The sequence below is a fragment of the Gadus morhua genome, chromosome 15 (assembly GCF_902167405.1).
Source record: "Gadus morhua chromosome 15, gadMor3.0, whole genome shotgun sequence".
NCBI lineage: Eukaryota > Metazoa > Chordata > Actinopteri > Gadiformes > Gadidae > Gadus > Gadus morhua.
Window position 1 is genome coordinate 7014354 of NC_044062.1, and position 19985 is coordinate 7034338.

Genomic DNA, 19985 nt, shown 5'->3' on the forward strand with positions numbered 1-19985 from the left:
AACACAAATTTAACAAGCAAGAGATTAGCATTCCAGATCTGGGCAGTCTGAGGGCTGAACATTTAGATGTAATCATCATCTCAAGTCGACCAATAATCACCAGCGCCTCGTCAAGAGGAACTCTCGACCAGACCTCAATCAACTTAACATTATTAAAATGATTAAATGAATAATTAGTATTCTTTGAAGGTAGACCACTCGGCTCTAAGCAATAAACACTGGTGGGCCTTTCGCGGCCGTCCACACCGTGGTCCACTGTGGGTAATATCCCGGTCCCAAACAGTCCCTGACCTTACGTCTCACCCACAGAGGGCTGTGATAAATAATTGAAAGGCACGAGCAGTTAGCCGCCGGTGACGCAGGCCGGCAGGCAGATCTGATGACTGGCCGTGACAGAGCGGATTAACTCTCTTGACTCCGGGTTGGCTCATCATATTTGCTTCATTGTCAGAGCGCAGCACTGAGGCGCACCCAATACCACATTCAACAGGCCAGAGCCGGCTCTGCTGACGATCAGACTGTGGTTCATCCGGCAGCAACTTGGATTTATGCTAAACAGATTAGCAGGATGAGAAAGAGACGGTTGAACTGAACTCCTGCGGTTTAACATGGCATCTAGGGCATTTTGAGGGCATTTAGCAGCTGTTTCAACCAAAGCGACTTACAATAATTACATTTTTCAGAAGAAAGAGAAACGATCTATATATTGCTGTCGGTACAGTAAGGATGTTCATAGAAGAGCAACGCAAAAGGCCTTCTTAGCCCCGCTGACAATGAACACCGAAACCGCCGATAAATTGATTCAACATCTAACATCCCAAACAACAACCTAGCATCACAAGCCGCCGACTAAAACACACAACAGACACACCCCCCCCCCCGAACACCCACCTTGATTTGAGCAGCGCCGGCAGCGTCTGCAGGTAGACGAGCAGCACCTCCACGGGCAGGCACTGGGAGTGGTAGCTGCACATCTGAGCGCACACGGTGGACACGCCCAGCTGCTGGGCGTGGTGCACCAGCTCCACCCCCCGCTGCATCACGGGGTTGAAGATGTGCGTGTACAGCTGCCACTGCACCAACACGTTACCCCGCAGCGTGAGCTGGCACACGTGGCCCGCGATCTGCTGGCTCAGCTGCCGGTCCTCGCCGAACACCAGCGCCTGGTAGGCCTCCAGGGCGCCCCACTTCCACAGCATGTCCTCGGCGTCCCCGCCGCTGGGCAGGATGCCCTGCGAGCGGTGGCCCGGGCCGAGCGAGGCGGCGAAGGGCTCGCCCTGCTGCAGCGTCTCCTCCAGGCCGGGCAGCTGGCTGCTGTCCAGGGTGCAGATGTTGCAGGAGGCCAGCTTGGCCTTCTCCGAGGGCTGCCCGCCGCCCAGCTGGTCCAGGATCAGCCGGCCAAGGACGTTCAGCACGTGGGACTGGTAGGTGCGCAGGCCCGGCGCCTGGAAGGCGTGCAGCAGGGGCCCGACCACCGAGCGGGGGTCCATGCAGCAGCAGATCCCCACGGCCTGCACCCCGGCGAGGAGCTGCAGCACCGCGGGCCCGTTGGGGGACAGCCGCTGCAGCAGGCGCAGGCACTGGTGGGCGCAGGCGGCGAGGCAGCAGCAGCGCTCGGGGTAGCGCACCGCCGCGCCCTCCGGCCCCTCCCTGCAGCCGTCCTCCTCCTCTTCGAAGGGGTTGCGCCGGGCGGCCTGCTTGAAGGCCGACACCGGCAGGCCCGAGAGGTCCCGGTGGTGGTGCAGGAAGTGGGAGTACTCGCAGCGGCGGTGGCGGCGCCGCGCGCACACCGACTGGTGGAGCTGCTCCGACTTGGCCTTCTTCACGGCGCTAATGATCTTCAGGACGCCGCCGACGAGGCCTCGCACCCTCTCGGCGGCCTCGCCGCCCACCTCCGAGTCCCGGGCGCGCGCCAGCCCCTCCAGCCGCAGCACGGTGACCTCAAACAGCTCCAGGCCGCGGTGCTGGATGAACTCGTGGATGAGCTCCAGGGCCTGGCTGAAGAAGAAGGGGTTGGAGGCGGACGCCTGCAGGCAGCCCAGCAGCACCTGCAGCACGCCCTCCAGCAGCTCCGGGAGCAGCAGCGCCCGGTGGCGGCAGCGGGAGAAGGAGAAGTCGTCTTGGACCTCCTGCAGGGTCTTCTTGGGTCGGGGGGCGAAGGGGTCCGCCTGGCGGTCCAGGCAGCTGCGGATCTTGAGGGTGGCCCGCAGCAGGTCGGTCAGGCTGCGCCTCAGGCTGTCCGGCAGGGCCTCGCTCTGACCCACGTCCACCGACATCAGGTGCAGGACGGTGCGTAGGAGCATCCTCTGGACCAGGGCGACGGGCTCCTCCGTCCAGCCCCCAGCCAGCTCCTCTGGCCCCGCTCCTCCACCACCACCACCACCACCTCCTCCTCCACCACCTCCACCCCCGGGGCCACAACAGTCCCCAAACTCGGTCAGGAACTCGGTCAGCGTGGGCACCACGCTGACCGCCAGGCCGGGGTTGTGGTTGATGCTCATGTCGAACTTGCACACCTTCTCCAGCAGGGAGAGCAGCACGTGACAGAGGTCAAAGGGCGAGTTCTCCATGCGGTTGAATATCAACATGGCGGCCGGGTCGGTCAGGGTCTCTGCGTCCAGGGAATGGGAGCCCGGGCCCCAGGGGTGGGGGTACGATGCGGTCATGGTCTCTGTAGTCGTGGCGACGGACACGGGGATGGGAGGGGCTTGGGAGTGGTGAGCGGACGTGCGCTGGGCGGAGCCGTGCGTCCGCCTGCCCCTTGTCCCGCCCTGGCCCGGCCCCGGCGCCTTGGTGTCGGCGTTGGCGTCCGAATCGGACGTGGAGAGCTGGGACTGGCGCGCCTCCTTCACCGAGTACCTCTGGGCGATGCGGCGGGACCGACGCGACTTCCACGACGCGCTGCCCGTGTGCGAGCGCCTGCCGCTGCTCTGGGCATCGGGGCGGGCCTTCTGTCCGGCTCGGAGAGGGGGCGACCTCGACTCCCGGCTGAGGAACACCTCCAGCAGGGACGGCAGGATGAAATCTGTCCAGGGCGGAAATGGAGAAATAAAAATCACTTGCTTAGAACTTTCTCAAGTCAGAAGAGCCCGCGGAGAACCTGCCTGCTGGGACAACGGGCCGATTGCTTGTGCCCTCGCAGAAGCAGAACCGTACATCCAAACCACTTCACACTCAATATTACACTTCCCTGGGTCCTAAGCAACACACCCACCAGGTGTGGTGTAGATCGGATGAACAGGAAATTTTGACAAACCGAGACTCTAATTCAACGGAAATAGGATAACTAGAAGAAGTCAGATGAGTAAGGAGAAGTCTGTTTACAGGAATAGCATCTTAACCCTTGAAGACTCATTTAGCGTACATGCAGGAATTAATAAAGAAAAAATGTCTCAAGTCCATGATACAAAGGATTAGCACTTCTACGCTAAATAGCTAGGCCATCCTGAGGATGCCATCGCTGATCCTGTGAGGACGTTGCGGGGCTGCCTCTGTAAATGATCTGAAAATAGGAGTTGAATCTTCTTACAATCAGCAAATTTGACCTCTGTCTGAATTAGTAAAAACCTTGGAGTGTAGATGCTGGTCAGTCAGTATGCTCATTCACATTATATATATAACATTTTTATATTTGAGTTCTTCACCACAATAAAGTGTGGACTTAAATGGCAGTATTTTAAAAAGGATTATATTAAACGGAAACTGGATATTGAAAGATAAAGCAGCAAGGGAAATTATGAGGTTGAATATTTTTATGACATTGGCCTGTGCCCTTACACCATCGTGTTTCTCCTACAGCAAAGAACCAGATCAAACAAGAAACAGATATATGTACAGGTTATGAGAACCGGGATGCATTGAACAGGTAACCGATTGTTTCCCTTGTGTTGACCGATTCCGTATTAACAGCATGGTCCTTTCACACCTTCCTCTAATCATCCCAGCTCTGATAAAAGCCACACAGATACAATCCTACCCTACGCCTGCCTGGTATCAGACTGTCATCGGACGACAACACGGACATACCAGGCCAGGCGTGGGTCCATCCCTAACGATTGGTGGTCATTAGGGTGAGGGGTCCGGGGTCCTGGGGGGGGGGGGGGGGGGGGGGGTACTGTACCTGGGGCTTTGTCCTCCTGCACGGGGATCTTCCACACCAGGGGTAGCAGTGAGAGCAGCAGAGTGAGGAGCTCCTCCCGACAAGTCAGCTCCTGAGCGAAGGAATGACACAGAACCAGGGAGACCCTCAGTGTCTGCTGCCTCAAGTCCCCCCCCTGCCTCCAGCCCCCCCGAGCCGTGTTCACACCTCCACGTCGCAATGCAAACGCCCCCGCCCCCCCCGTCCCCGTCCCCATTTCCCGAGCGGCATGCGGCTCAGGAGGTAGAGCGGGTTGGCTGGTAACCGGAAGGTTGCTAGTTTGACTACCCGGCTCCTCCTAGCTGAGTGCCGGGGTGTCCCTGAGCAAGACACCTCACCCTAAACATCTCCCGACAAGCTGGCTGTCGCCTTATATGCCAGACGCCGCTGTCGGTGTGTGAATGTACATGTTAGGCAATATTGTACAGCACTTTGAGTGGCCACTGGTTAGAAAAGCGCTATATAAATGCAGTCCATTTACCATTTTCCATTCCCAAGGTTAAAACGTTGGCAAGATCCATATACCACCGCGCAGTGTGTCTCTTGGCCTTTTCCGTGCATGGTATAAAAATGAATTTAAATCCCTGTTTCTTGTACATGATAATGTTCACATGATAAAGTATGCATTGCAGAACAATAATTAGTATGACGTGCCATATGCAAATGCTAATTACCGGGTAGTTGAAGAAGATCAGAGCCGTACTGACGGTTCAATTCTAGTGCTGCATGGAATAACAACCACTACTGCCACACGCACTCAAAACGAAGGACCGAAAATAACTTCCAAGCTCATTAATGCGTGTACGCCTCTGTGCTTGAGTTTACTCCTGCGCTATAAACGTAGCAGGACAAGACGCTTCTTTATATCAAGACAGATCTGTGTGATGTATCAAAGGTAGAATCATTTCATCATCGTTTTATGCTTACATATGATTTATTGCCATGATACAAACTAAATAACTACAATTTTCCCCATCCATATCAAAGCTCCAGGCTATAAATATTTTCACAGATATGAACAAAAAAATTTCTTGTTTCTGTTTTGACAACTCCTAGAGAGCTCATGCCCCAGATCAGAATCTACAGGCGTTTCATAAACTGGTTAGAGGACCATAACATGCATTCATACATAATGTTTCACTGGTAACAGCTCAGACTGAAACAGAAGAGAGGGAAGGCCACACATACCACAGTCACAGCTGTGCCTTTTAGCAAAGATTTCATGCAATGTCCGTGACATTGCGATTATTCATTCAATAACATATCTTCTAGTCTAAATCCAACAGTGTATTCATCTCAGCTTGCTTTGAAGGGCACTTTTGGGCCAGCACAAGTAGAAATGTCTAGAATGTTGCAAGGCAGAAGAGAAAAGATTTTTAAGGAAGAAACAAAATAACTTGTTACTACCTTCAGAGAAAATACAAGGCTACTGCCCTTGCTTTGACTTCTGTAAAAGTGGGCTCAGCCTACATTTCAGATTCTTCTAATGAAAAAAATGTCTAACTCTACGTACTCTTCCAATCTTGGTGTAAAGTGAACAGCAAAGTTAATCTTTTGGTTTTGCATTCGATTAGGGCGTCGTTTGTTTTCGTTTAAATAGACCTCTAATTTAATCCAATTTGTAATGCATTATATTGAATGTGTTCATTATTGTGTGATTCAAATCCATTTGTTTTCTTATTGTTGCATCGTTGTGTCCCTTGTTATGCATGAAGAGGGCTAACCTATCCCTTTGGCACCAGGTATTGAGGTTACTCAATACCACATAATACTATACTAGGTTACTCTAGTATAGTATTATCAAAAGGATCGATGGCAAGTACACCGTGAGACAAGCTTCTCTTAGTTAACCGCAAAGCCCTCTAGACTCAGCGTGGAGGCAGAGGCAACTTGAGGGTCACCAGCAGAGAGGGCTGTGGAAGAATAAAGGAACAATGTCCGTCTCTGTGGGTGAACCAATTTCCCATCGGCTAACATGGCCACTTAAACAGCATGCGTACAAGTCCCTGTTATAAATGGACTAGGGCAAAACTACCAAATAAAATGGTTGCCATGCGTTATGTTGATAGAAAAATACAGAATAGTTTTTTTGCCTTATCATTAACATGAGCACTTGCCCACTTGTTTCCACTGAACTGTGCTGCAGCTAGGAAGAGAAGGAGGGACTATAATTCCTCCCTACATGTAGCCTAACTAAGGACTACCTGTACCCTCTATCCTGGATTACTTTGGTGGCTTCCACTGTACGATAGCACCCGATCAGTTGGGTCAATTCACTGTGTGTGGAACTTTATTAATACCAGACGTGTCTCAGCAGAAAATATATGAATATATAAAAGACATAACAAGTAAATTGCCAAACACATAAAAACGCCAAAAATATAAATATACCTTTATGGAAAAAAAAAGCTTTATCATAAAAACGTAGCCATGTTTGGGCGTGCTCACCTGGTCAATGATGGAGTCCAGCGTGCTGAGGAGCAGGAAGCCCCGCCCCCTGACCAGGTACTCCCCCAGCGCCACCATGTGACTCTCCTCCTCGTCTTCCTCGCGGGACTCCGCCCTCTGGGCCACGGCGCTGCACAGCTGGTGCACATCTGTAAGGAACTCCCGGGCCAGCGTGTTGCTGGCGCCACTCATGTCTGAGCTGTGAGAGGGAGTGGAGGACGGAGAGAGGAGAGAGACAGGGAGGGGGACGCAGACGGGACGGAGACCGGAGAGAGACAGGAGAGAGACAGGGAGGGGGACGCAGAGGGGACGGAGACCGGAGAGAGACAGGAGAGAGACAGGGAGGGGGACGCAGACGGGACGGAGACCGGAGAGAGACAGGAGACAGAGAGATAGGAGAGAGACAGGGAGGGGGACGCAGACGGGACGGAGACCGGAGAGAGGAGAGAGACAGGGAGGGGGACGCAGACGGGACGGAGACCGGAGAGAGGAGAGAGACAGGGAGGGGGACGCAGACGGGACGGAGACCGGAGAGAGACAGGAGAGAGACAGGGAGGGGGACGCAGACGGGACGGAGACCGGAGAGAGACAGGAGAGAGAGAGATAGGAGAGAGACAGGGAGGGGGACGCAGACGGGACGGAGACCGGAGAGAGACAGGAGAGAGACAGGGAGGGGGACGCAGACGGGACGGAGACCGGAGAGAGACAGGAGAGAGACAGGGAGGGGGACGCAGACGGGACGGAGACCGGAGAGAGACAGGAGACAGAGAGAGATAGGAGAGAGACAGGGAGGGGGACGCAGACGGGACGGAGACCGGAGAGAGACAGGAGACAGAGAGAGATAGGAGAGAGACAGGGAGGGGGACGCAGACGGGACGGAGACCGGAGAGAGACAGGAGACAGAGAGAGATAGGAGAGAGACAGGGAGGGGGACGGAGACGGGACGGAGACCGGAGAGAGACAGGAGACAGAGAGATAGGAGAGAGACAGGGAGGGGGACGCAGACGGGACGGAGACCGGAGAGAGACAGGAGACAGAGAGATAGGAGAGAGACAGGGAGGGGGACGCAGACGGGACGGAGACCGGAGAGAGACAGGAGACAGAGATAGGAGAGAGACAGGGAGGGGGACGCAGACGGGACGGAGACCGGAGAGAGACAGGAGACAGAGAGATAGGAGAGAGACAGGGAGGGGGACGGAGACGGGACGGAGACCGGAGAGAGACAGGAGACAGAGAGAGATAGGAGAGAGACAGGAGACAGAGAGATAGGAGAGAGACAGGGAGGGGGACGCAGACGGGACGGAGACCGGAGAGAGACAGGAGACAGAGAGAGAGACAGGAGAGATAAGAAACAGAGACAGAGACAGAGATGGGGCAGAGATGGGGCAGAGACGGAGAGAGACAGGAGACAGAGAGAGAGACAGGAGACAGAGAAAGATAGGAGAGATAAGTGACAGACAGAGAGAGGAGACAGAGATGGGGCAGAGACAGGAGAGAGTAGAGACGGAGACAGGAGAGAGGAGAGAGGGGGTACACAGACAGGAAGGAGAGAGACAGGAAGACAGAGAGACAGAGAGAGGAGACAGAGAGAGACAGTGAGAGAGAGAGACAGGAGAGAGGAGAGACGGAGACAGGAGAGAGGATAACCAGACAGGAAGTAGCAAGACCGAAAGACAGAGAGACAATGAGAGGAGACAGAGACAGAGAGAGAGAGACAGACAGAGGAGACAGAGAGAGGAGACAGACAGAGAGAGGAGACAGAGAGAGAGAGACAGAGAGAGGAGACAGACAGAGAGAGGAGACAGACAGAGAGAGGAGACAGAGAGAGGAGACAGAGAGAGGAGACAGACAGAGAGAGGAGACAGACAGAGAGAGGAGACAGACAGAGAGAGGAGACAGAGAGAGGAGACAGAGAGAGAGGAGACAGAGAGAGGAGACAGAGAGAGAGGAGACAGACAGAGAGAGGAGACAGAGAGAGAGAGACAGAGAGAGGAGACAGAGATGGAGACCGAGATGGGATCAAGACAGAAGATGGAGGAGATAGCAGAGACAGAAGAGAGAGAGACAGAGACAAGAGACAGAGAAAGAGAGACAGAGAGACAGAGAGAGAGAGACAGAGAGAGAGACAGAGACAGAGACAGAGACAGAGACAGAGACAGAGAGAGAAGGGTAGAATATATATTTTAGTTAGCTTGGATGAAGAATTCTGTTAGTTTTAAAAGACTTAACAGGGTAGACATGAGATTACCAGTGTAGGTGATTCAGGCTTTTATCTCGTGATGTTGGACAACCGTAATTACATTGAGAAGAGTAGACCTTATCCAAACTTCTAGTGTGCACACTACAAAACCGACAGCAGAGAACTCCTGTAAACGAAGACGTTTTAATCTTTGATACTGTGATTAGGTTTGATCCTAGGTTAGTGTACAGCTCGTCTTGGACGATGTTAAAAGGAGAAAGAACTGAATGTAGCTGCATAATCAGGCTTATGTAATGTACTGCAACCCCCTGAAGTGACAGCAGCCGTCCTGTCAACCTGAATGGCTTTCTATAAATATGGATAGTTTTCGAGCAGGCACGTAAGAAACTTTTCAGAAATATCTATTTATGGCAATGGCAAAAAAAGAAAGAAAATGGTACTACAGAGACACACGTCTGATACCAACGCAGATATCAGTACCATCCCAGATCTTGCTGGTAGTGGCAAATATTAAAGCGAGAACTTGAATGAATGAAGGTCATTAATATCTATTCCTGGCAGTGGCAGAAAACAAACGGTACTACGGCGACGTGTTCTATTCCAACCAGATAACAAAATCATACCAAACCCTACGATTAAAAAACACACTCGCTCACATTATGTGTTCAGAAACTGCTCCGAACAAGAGCCTCACGCCATACAAGTAACAGCAGCAAGACTTACTAGCAGAGGCCAGATCATGATAAACAGTCAACGGTAAGCCCTTCGAAACCGCTTTAACGGCCCAACGCACTCGCTCCTAACGCCCTTCGAGACAATAGGCCACGCTGCTGTCTCACCCAGCACCGGAGGCCTCAGCGTCCGTCTCTCGGCCATCTTCTCGCCTCCGCGAATCCAAGGTAAACCCCTGCTCGCCTGCCTGTGTCGGCATAGCTCCTCGCGGGGCGACCGACTGACTTTTCTTCTTCCTTCTGCGGCTGAAATTCCATCAAATTGCCATGGCGAATGAAAGCTTTCCAGATTTGCAGCGGATCCATGCATCCCATGGAAGCATGTGATGTCACATGGGACTCGGCTGGGCCGGCCCTGGGGAATGTGGACGAGCTGCCCCTGGCCTAGAGCACGCCACTGCCGTTTCCTCGCGGTCACAATAGAGCCTCTTATTGAGGCAGGACCTTAGAATATGGGTTGGTTTTCCGGCCCGTGCCATGACTTCACTGTCCAGAAGAAGAAGTGAAGAGACCTTACGAGACCCTTAAACTATACTTTAATCAGAGATCATTGACCTTACTTTAACTAGAGACCTTTAACTTAACTAGAGACATTTTACTATACTTTAACTCTACTTTAACCAGATACCTTTAACTTTACTTGAACTAGAGACCTTTAGCTATACTTTAACCAGAGACCTTTAACTCTACTTGAACTAGAGACCTTTAACTATACTTTAACTAGAGACCTTTAACTATACTTTAACTAGAGACCTGTTAACTCTACTTAACTAGAGACCTTTAACTAGAGACATTTAACTTTACTTTACCGGCTGACCTTTAACTATACTTTAACTAGAGACCTTTAACTATACTTTAACTAGAGACCTTTAACTACACTCAGAGAGGTTATTTGAGGCATGCTGAAGACTATACGGTTCCATTTATTATCCTAATTATCATAACCTAATTATCATCCACTCATTAAACCAGTAAAGTCAATGAAGTAATTCATAAGTTGGCTAAACTTCACTGATCAGCTAAAAGGCTTTGACATGCTACAGAAAGACAGTAAAAAATATTTATTTTCCCAAAGCTACTGGTAAATGAAACTAACAAGGCAAACCCGTGTTCTGCTTTTATTAAATATAAAATCAAATCCTGATCTGGGCTTCTTCATTTCTGTATTCATCTTCAGATTGAATCAGCGGTCATTATCATAAGACAGTGATTAGGGACTTTGTAAACAGAGATGAGGGTCAGCATGCTACCTCTCTTCAGGACACAAGACCGCTTTGTAGGATCAGACATGGGCAGTTCCTTCCCGGACCATTTAAAACCCACCAGCGCACAAACACATCCCAGCACCTCAGATCTCATCCCTACTTTATTTAAACTGGTTGGTTCTTGTCCAATTTGTACCATATATATATAATTACTAGTAATAGTATCTGAAGATTTTCTTTACTCATAGTTCCACAAATTTGCCTTGTGTGTGAACACTCATTGTTCGCAGGGGGCAAATCGTACAAGCAGTACGTCTTCTCAAATATCAATTTAAAATCATACTTTCGGTACCCATTTAAGCATATTCTTGGAGGCTGAAGAGATTGAAGGTGGAACCTACCAGAAGGTCAGCAGGTCCTGGGTAACATGGAGGTGGACTTTACGCACACAGTGGAAGAGGCAGAGGAAGTTCTCAAGGCACTGGAGGCTGACCTGTGGATAGATGTCATGGAAACCAGTGAACACAGGCACCACCTTGCTCATAGCACACCACCGATACATCGCATTAGTGTACTTAGTGTAGAGAAGATGTGATTTAAAACACAGTATTCGTACACAGGAGGACTGGATAATAGTTCCCTGCAGTCATATGGGTTATGCCAACAGAAATGATCTTGTAATTCAAATGTTAATTAACAATATCAGGGGAAGAAAATGGATCCTAACATTCTGTTAATTGCCGGTAATGTGATTTCCAGGTTGTTGATGTAAAAAAAGTGAATTAACTACAAAACTAGCTGACCAACCCCCCCCCCCCCCCCACACACACACACACACACACACACACACACACACACACACACACACACACACACACACACACACACACACACACACACACACACACACACACACACACACACACACACACACACACACAATTTTTCCAATGTTTCGCAACACAGAGTACAAGCCAATGCGTGCGCGCCTCCGACTACACCGCAGAGTCATTTCCCGCCTGTAATCTGCAACAGCAGCGTAAAAACAAAGCGGTGAATGTTTCGTTTGTGGAGTGGAGGAGCGGGGTGTGTGACTCACTCCCCCGTGCGCCGAGAGGCTCAGCACCCAAGAGCACTCTGCCACCCGGGGGCAGAACCAGCTCCCCTGATGACACACACACACACACACACACACACACACACACACACACACACACACACACACACACACACACACACACACACACACACACACACACACACACACACACACACACACACCCACACCCACCCCCCTGGGGGGGGGGGGGGGGGGGGTGACTGAGGGCGGGACTGAGGGCGGACCCCCTGACTGAGGGCGGGCGGCTGTCCTTACACCTCACCTCCTGACCTCATCCCAGCCCACTCCCTCAGCCCCCAGCTGGACCGGCCTTGCCAATAAGGGAGCTTGCTCCAATATGCAGCGTCAGGCATAGAGGTGGAGCAGATGGGGTTTATCCAGACCCCGGCTGCTGCCCACTAATAACTCTTCTGCATGCAGAAGGCACTGCAGGCAGAACAAGGTCAGATCTGCAACCGATACGTACACAAACAAATGTACCAACAACTGGTAAAAATATACAGCGATACAGTCAGAAGTGGTGGATGAATATGAATTCAAATAAAAACAACAATGTTTTAAAGAACATAGACAGGGCTATAGAGTATGTCGGTAAAGCAGAGATTAGCATCAACATCGCCCCAGAGCCCTTAGATTTGAATAAAAAGGACAGTCTGTATTTGTCTGGGATAGAGCTTAGGCCTAAAAAAAAAAAATTGTTTGGTTCCGGTTTCCGACCGACCCTGTCAATTTATGTGCGACCCAAATTATTTTATGATTTTTTTTGATGCAAACCATAATTACGTTTTTGTACAGCACCTCTTCATTCTGTACAAGGATGAGCGCATTCTCTCGTTTTAAATGAAAACAACCTACCTACCTACCTACCTATCATTCGCTGCCGCTGGAAAAAATTTAATAAAAAACTTGAATAAATTCCCTACCTACCCATGACCTCAAATGACAACCAACAGGAACCAAACTTTTTTTTTTTTTAGGCTTTATCTGATGCGAACACACAGCATCAAATGTTGCTTTGTGATAAATATTCAAACCCATTTCAAGCTCATTTGACCATGGTACAGTACATGGCAGTGCACTAAACATTGACACTTGAAAAAGCAGAAGCCAAATATCATTTTGAGGGGAAAATGTAAAAGAAAAAATAAAGTGACTGTCGACTGTCGCATCGCAATTTATTATTAGGTTTTCCCCCCCATGGCATCTTTAACCTTGTGATTTTCGATAAACATCCATAATTAAATCGTGTTCTACTTTCTGGAACCTTTGGTTTGCAATCAAAGCTGTGTTATTGCCATGAGGGGACTTAGGTGAAAACTTACTTTTGGTCCGAGTCATCTTCCCGTCAGTGGTCACTTGAAAACGAAATGTGTTTTCTTCAAAACGGCTTTCTTGAACTGTGGGGTGATTGTGTGCTCGATGCAGACCCCAGATTGCTTTTCTAAAAGACATCATTTGCCTCATTTATTCTCTGACGGGAAGATGTACTCCAGACAGTTTTTTTGTTGTTTCTTATGAAGGTATTGGTCTGCTTTGCTGCAAGCAACACAAAAAGATTGCAACATGGATCAACAATACCACGGACAAGAAACAAAAAGCATAATTGCCTTCAGCTGTAGTGAAATCTTCAATCTTAGCTATCGGAGCACCACATTGGTTGTACTTCTACATCAAATGCACAGACATTTGAAGAGGGGAAATGGCCTGGCTTGAACCCACATGTTCTGCACCAGTGTTGAGAAAAACACCTTTCCACAAGCGCCGTAGAGTGAGTTCAGAGACGGGTCACAAAGTGGCAGTTTGGTAAGAGACGGAGAGAGAGGCATCCCTTGAAAGGTTGTCGGCCGATGTTGCTAACCACAGCCATTTCGACGGCGCACCACAGGAGATGGAGGCGGAGGAGAGGGGAGGGTAAATAGGGGTGGGGATCCATACATAAGGCCAAGCCCTCCAGGCAGTGAGCTGGGGGCTGGGGGGAATGATTGAGAGGTTGCATAAAACCTTCAAGCCGTTGACACCTGCAAAGCTCCAGACCCAAGGCGGTTAAAAGCTGTGTGCCCTTATTCAACATCCGCCCTGAGGGAAACAAATGAACAGGGCTGCCATCGGAGGATGATGTACACGTACTGTGGGTCTACAAACCCCCTTGTAGGTCAAGCCACAGACATGTCTGTCTACATCATATATGTACAGACAACGGCACCACCAAAGTAAAAGGAAGAAATGACGAACACACACACACACACACACACACACACACACACACACACACACACACACACACACACACACACACACACACACACACACACACACACACACACACACACACACACACACACACACACCAGTATTGAACAGGGCAGAGATCTCCATGACTGATTAATGCCATCCTTATGAATCATCAATGTCATCAATCATTGACTTCCAAGACCAGATTCTGCAATGAAATTATAATGAACTTCAAACCCCAGAAGTTTCCCATTTGCTTGTTGCACCCCTTACCAATGATAGCGTGTACTTCATAAAGCCACATATAAATAACACTAGGCCTCCAGGTTGCCAAACAACGATAACCCCTGTTTGCACAAGGGCAATAACTCGTCTAGGTTACCACGTGCAACTTTAATGTCACTTTTGTGATCAGATGCACCAGACTGGAACAAAGACCTCTCCAGACTGTCCAGACACAGGGTTTGATTTCATTTCCTGTTAATAATAAATACATGTTAAAATGGAGCTCGGGGCAAGAGGAGCCTTTCTGTTCTCCTACACGTCCAAAGTGTTGTTTCAGTAGAAGGGCTTATTCAGGCGTACGGCTGTGCGATGCTGAGGGGAGAGGGCAGTGATAGCCGTGTGCGTGACTTCAGTCGGGGATCAGTGGGGGTAGGCGAGAGGGATTATGGTTTTGATGAAGCAGCTGGTCATCTGTTTACATTGTGGTCAGATTGCAGGTCCACACACACACACACCCTCCCAATCCTGGCCTGAAGACCACGGCGGGACGTGGGCTGTGGCTCATCGAACCATCTCCTCGTGTGGGAGGAGCAGCCACCTGCTCTCCGCCGGTACAGGTTCCAGCCAGGCTTTCAGTTTGCGAAATAAAAACAATGTTTGCATATTTTTTTAGAGACTGCATGGCAACGGTCGAGAGGGAAGTAAAACTCCACTTTATTGCGGGGGGGGGATGGGTGGATGGTGGTTAGGGAGGATATCATGCTGGATTGAGATGTTGCGTTTCTGTTCCATGTAGAAACTTTTTAGAAGATCCTCTGCTGTTATGGCACGCACGCAAGCGCACACTAGGGCTGCTCGATTATGGGAAAAATCATAATCACGATTATTTTGGTAAATATTGAAATTACGATTATTCAAACGATTATTTTTGAGTTCGACAACATGTATTTATTCAGCATGTCACTCCCAAAAAAAAACTTAACTTAACTGAGAACTGTATATAATATACAGATAATGTATATCCAGATGTTCTGCCCTTTCTATAAAACATTAAACCTAAATATATAAATATCGAAAAACTTGATTACGTTAATTCTGCGATCATTTTTGACTAAAATCGAAATCGCGATCAAAATTCGATTAATCTCCCAGCCCTAGCGCGCGCACACACACCCACACACACACACTAAAAACCAAGGCCTGGGTCCCGTCCTCACACAGGTGCATCTCCAATCTCCATGGTCCCTCTCCCGGCGAGGGGCCCTGACCTTCCTCTGCGACCGGACAGAGCGCGGTGAGCCTCAAGGGGGGTCCCTTCTCGTGACCGGGGGAGTGCACGGGATTCAAAGCTGATTGAATTTGACTGTTTTCCTTCTGAATGCTTTCCCTGGTGACGAGCATCATGAGTGGCCCCTTATGTTCCACATTTCCTCTGGATCAGTCAGGCAGAGTTCCGACTCATTTCTCGCAACAACAACATCCCAAATTGCTTTATTACCATGTGAAGACACGGTAGCCTGGTCCTACCAGGCTCTCGTACTTCATTTCATTCGCCATGATCAATCGCTAACGTTTGGACGTTGTGACGTTTGCCATGCGCCGGGACAGGCTGGGAATTACGTTGCGTGTAGGCTGAAAACAAACCAAACACCATGCGTGAAGATGTCCGTTAACGAGAGCTGACTTTAACATCATTGTTCTCAGCCCCTCCCTCTGTTCGCTGATTGGACGCACACAATTTGGACGGAGAAAACCCGCGAATATTCCGCAAACCCAGACGTAGTACTGAAGGGAAATTAAAATTGAACGGAAGCACTTAGGCGGGCGGAGGCAGGCTGGATACGCTGTTGTCAGCCCGTCCCTAGAGTGTATCTGGAGACTTGGGCCTCCTTGAAACGTGTCAGGGTCAGGGATGAGGCTAACCACCAAAGCTTCAATTAAGAACTGAGAGCAAGGGACTTTTTCTTCATTTTACTCTGACGCCTTAGCAAATCAACCCAGCAGGCCGTGAATAGGAAGGCGTGGTTGGTGAAAAATACGAACGCGAAAGCAAGTGTGAAGGACGTGGTGTCATCTTCCTCAGTAGGCAGAGATTGTAATATTGTCACAAAGTAGAGAGTAATAAGAGCACAGATGGGAAAATAAGTAGCAGGATGTCATCAACACACACCTGCAGCCCAGCTGTAGCATAAAAACTCAAACATAAACAGAACAGTATATGCAGTCATAAGGTCATTCAGATGTACTGAAGACTTCCTCAAACCCAGACAAACTGGGTCCTTGTTAACAAATATTTGACTTGCTAAAAAATGTAAACACTGGCTAATAATTCAAGTGACCAACAGACCACAGTCTCCCAGCTTCAAACTGTGGCCTCGATTTCCCCTCAAAACACACTGACTGGCACAGTATCACACCTACAGGCGTAACAATTCATAGACTGTAAAAACATGTAAACTGACTTCCATTGGCGTAGGCCTGCAGCTGTTTGCATGAGAGAATAATGACACAGACCTGCGTGAAACAAAGAGAGAGACTTGAACAAAAGCAAACAAATGACTCGTCGTTAGACGCTGCCCTGCATCGTTTCATTACTTAACAGGTTGTGTGGAAACACAGATTCCACGGTGGGAGATAACAAACTCTGCGAAGGTGATACATCATCGCTTTCACACCAGCAGCCCCAATCTGAGACAGTAAAACTCCCACTTCTACTAGTAAGGCTAATGCCTTTACGGAGCCATTCGAGAATGCGGTGTGCATTTCACATTCATGCCACATATTATTTACTCTGCTTTATTTTTCTGACACTGTGCTTCCATGATGAATTGGTTTGTCAAATGTAAGCTTGCATTTCATTACAATGAATGCAGGCCAGGGGAAATAGACTAGGAGTATATAAGGCTCCAGTATCTATTATATTGTCCCTAATACCACACTCAGTAACCTGTAGTTATTGAGGGATTGAAGGTTCTATTTCTACATATAATGGTAGCTGCAAGTAGTTACCATTAGTAGTTGCAAACTTCGGTTTCTACAGAGATCAAGGAAATAGTCTATGCCTGACAACATGGCGACAATCCATACATAGTATGACTGCTAATACCGATAAGGTTTACTTACAATAACAGCCTAGTTGTCCGAGTCTTGCAAAATCCATTTGTGTGCCAAAACGACTCGCTTTAACTTGTCCTCAGTTCAATTTAAACAAATTTGCTGAATAAAACAAACCATATCAGATAAGCAGAACAAGCACCCTTTTACCCTGGTGTTTTGAAACATCCTGAGGGGAGTCTACACGCTATGTCATCTACAGATCAGGGCTTGGTTCTGTAATTTGGAAAGGTAAAAAATCATGATCTACTCAAGAAATACTAACACTGAAATGTCTGAGGTGCAGATGAAAGGTTTCCCTTATTGGAAAATGTGTTATAATATTATGAGATACATAAAGCAGTACTTTTGCCAACAACATCATTGAGAAATATAGATGTTGCAATTAGTTATTCAGTATCACACATATGAATGAATCGCTATGTATTTGCACACAGACTCACAAACAGTTTTCTAGACAACCAAAAAGAAAAGTGCTCTAGATGGGAATAGCAGGACATACCTTTAGAGCAAGAATGAGTGTGTGTCAGATCTCCAGTGGTCCTAATCCTAGTCCCATGATCCGAAATGAGTTCACTGACTCTCACACAGTGTGTGTGTGTGTGTGTGTGTGTGTGTGTGTGTGTGTGTGTGTGTGTGTGTGTGTGTGTGTGTGTGTGTGTGTGTCATTGGCCTCTAATCGTGTTGTTCACATTGACACTGCAGCTCTTATTTCCTTTTCAGATTGCCCAAAAAGTTTCAACACAAACTTCTTCAACGCAGAAGCAACACAAACGCTTAATTTCCCTTTCAGTTTCATAAATTCAGCCCATGTGACACACATACACACACGCGCGCGCGCGCACACGCACACACACACACAGTACACACACACTTGCACAGAGGAACCTACCTGTAGATCTGCTCCTTGTAGTCGACAGTCCATATACTTCTCCCATGCAAACGACAGATCATTGTGATGTGGACTGGCCATGTCTCGCACAACTTCGAGAAGAGGATGCAAAGTCAGTTATCACTAATTGGTCTGTCGGACGCCTCCTCAATCCTCCGAAGGTCTTCCGAAAGTTTCCCCAAAGCGGTCCTCGAAGTCATGCATGACACATCTATGAAATTTGCTATACTGGTCTGGCTCTTTGACAGCGGGCTCTGCAGGAAAATCCCAATAAAGCAGCTACCAATAGCTAGCATCAGAGGATATTATTACTTCCTCCATGCACTCAGGTATGGATGGTGAGCGCTGTGTCGTGTCGTCCCCACACACACAGCTGAGGGGTGCTGTGTGAGCACACGGACCATTTCTACTATACCTGCCCTGTTGCAAACAAAACAGGTCAAAACCAGACAGGAGCGAAGCCCATAGCTAGCCTATCTGTCAACAGTCAATGAGATGGTAGGGCAAGGTAAAAGCCGGCTGCCAGAATACCACTTCTGGTGAAGAACGGCGCTTTCAAAATAAAAGCCGGTCCTGTGTTTTCTACGGCAGCCACGCCTGCAGGTGGTCTTTCGAGGGTAGGGCTATTTCTAGTGAGATATATGAATTATTTTTCTATTTTATTAGGTTAGTGTTGTTATGTGACTTGTAATTCTTTAATCAATTCCCAAATAACTTATCAAATCATGTTTTTCATATAAATAATATATGAATAAATAATCGTTTTGTCCAGGTTAGAATGTGTAGGCTACATTTAATTATTAAAGGATTCATGCTGTTATCCTAATATATATGAAAAAAAAAAGTCTCATATAGCTTCAGTCGCGTAAATAAATGCTTTTACTCTGAAAAGTAAATCCAGGGCATTTGGACCATTCCATGACTGTCTTGACAAGGATGTTGGAGCTGCGAAGCAGATGCGGGATCGCACTACCGAAATGACACTAGATGGTCTACTCTCAGCGATGCATGCATTGAAAAGACAAGAACTACATGAAATCATATCATGAGCCTGCTGGTTCAAAACAGTATTTAATGACTATATGTGAACACTAGCACGAGAGCGAGAGCAATGTCAAACATTGTCGCAACATAACTAACTCATTCAATAAATATTACGATAAAGACTGCATTACATGTTTGGTTGTACCTCATTTCACTATGCGGTCCTAGCCACTATGTAATTCAGTGTTCTCTCATCAGCCAGCATCCGTCAAAGCGCTACTGTGGTTTATGGCGTCCCGCCCAAGCAGTTTATAAAACAATAGCGCCCCCATCCTAACGAGCAGCATCAGTACCACACCGACCCGCCATAACATCACACATTATCTTTTTATTAATTGCATGCACATGAAGACGTTGTGCACATTTTTGAGAATTGTATTCGATTTACCTTGTACTTTTAAAGGACAGTTGGTGGCATGTGGCTACGGCAGTTTTAAGATGTCCATATTTCTGAGTAAATTTAAATCATTATCTTTCACAATATATTCAACTATGATTTGATATCCTCTCAAATGTGCAATGCATTTACATCAAGCTACAGTGTAAACTTCTACACACTGGATAGGCTTGGTTCAGCAATAGAGCAATGTACACACAGCAGCATTTTGTGTACATTGTGACACAACATTATATCAC

The 19985-nt window shown here is 48.4% G+C and overlaps 1 protein-coding gene across 3 annotated transcripts in view; it reads right to left on the minus strand.

Moving 5' to 3' along the window:
* lyst (lysosomal trafficking regulator) overlaps positions 1-18818 on the minus strand; it is a 68075-nt gene extending 49257 nt beyond the window's left edge. For 2 of the 3 annotated variants that reach the window (XM_030378903.1, XM_030378902.1), the window contains exons 1-5: positions 18306-18818; positions 11124-11215; positions 6587-6785; positions 4121-4211; positions 892-3025 (exon numbers count right to left, since the gene is read on the minus strand). In XM_030378903.1, the coding sequence (XP_030234763.1) occupies positions 892-3025; positions 4121-4211; positions 6587-6785; positions 11124-11215; positions 18306-18386 (2597 nt within the window). In that variant the 5' untranslated portion in view covers positions 18387-18818. Of the gene's footprint in view, positions 1-891; positions 3026-4120; positions 4212-6586; positions 6786-11123; positions 11216-17915; positions 18199-18305 lie in introns of those variants that run through there. The other variant, XM_030378904.1, reaches the window with a different exon arrangement.
* Positions 18819-19985: the final 1167 nt, after the last annotated feature.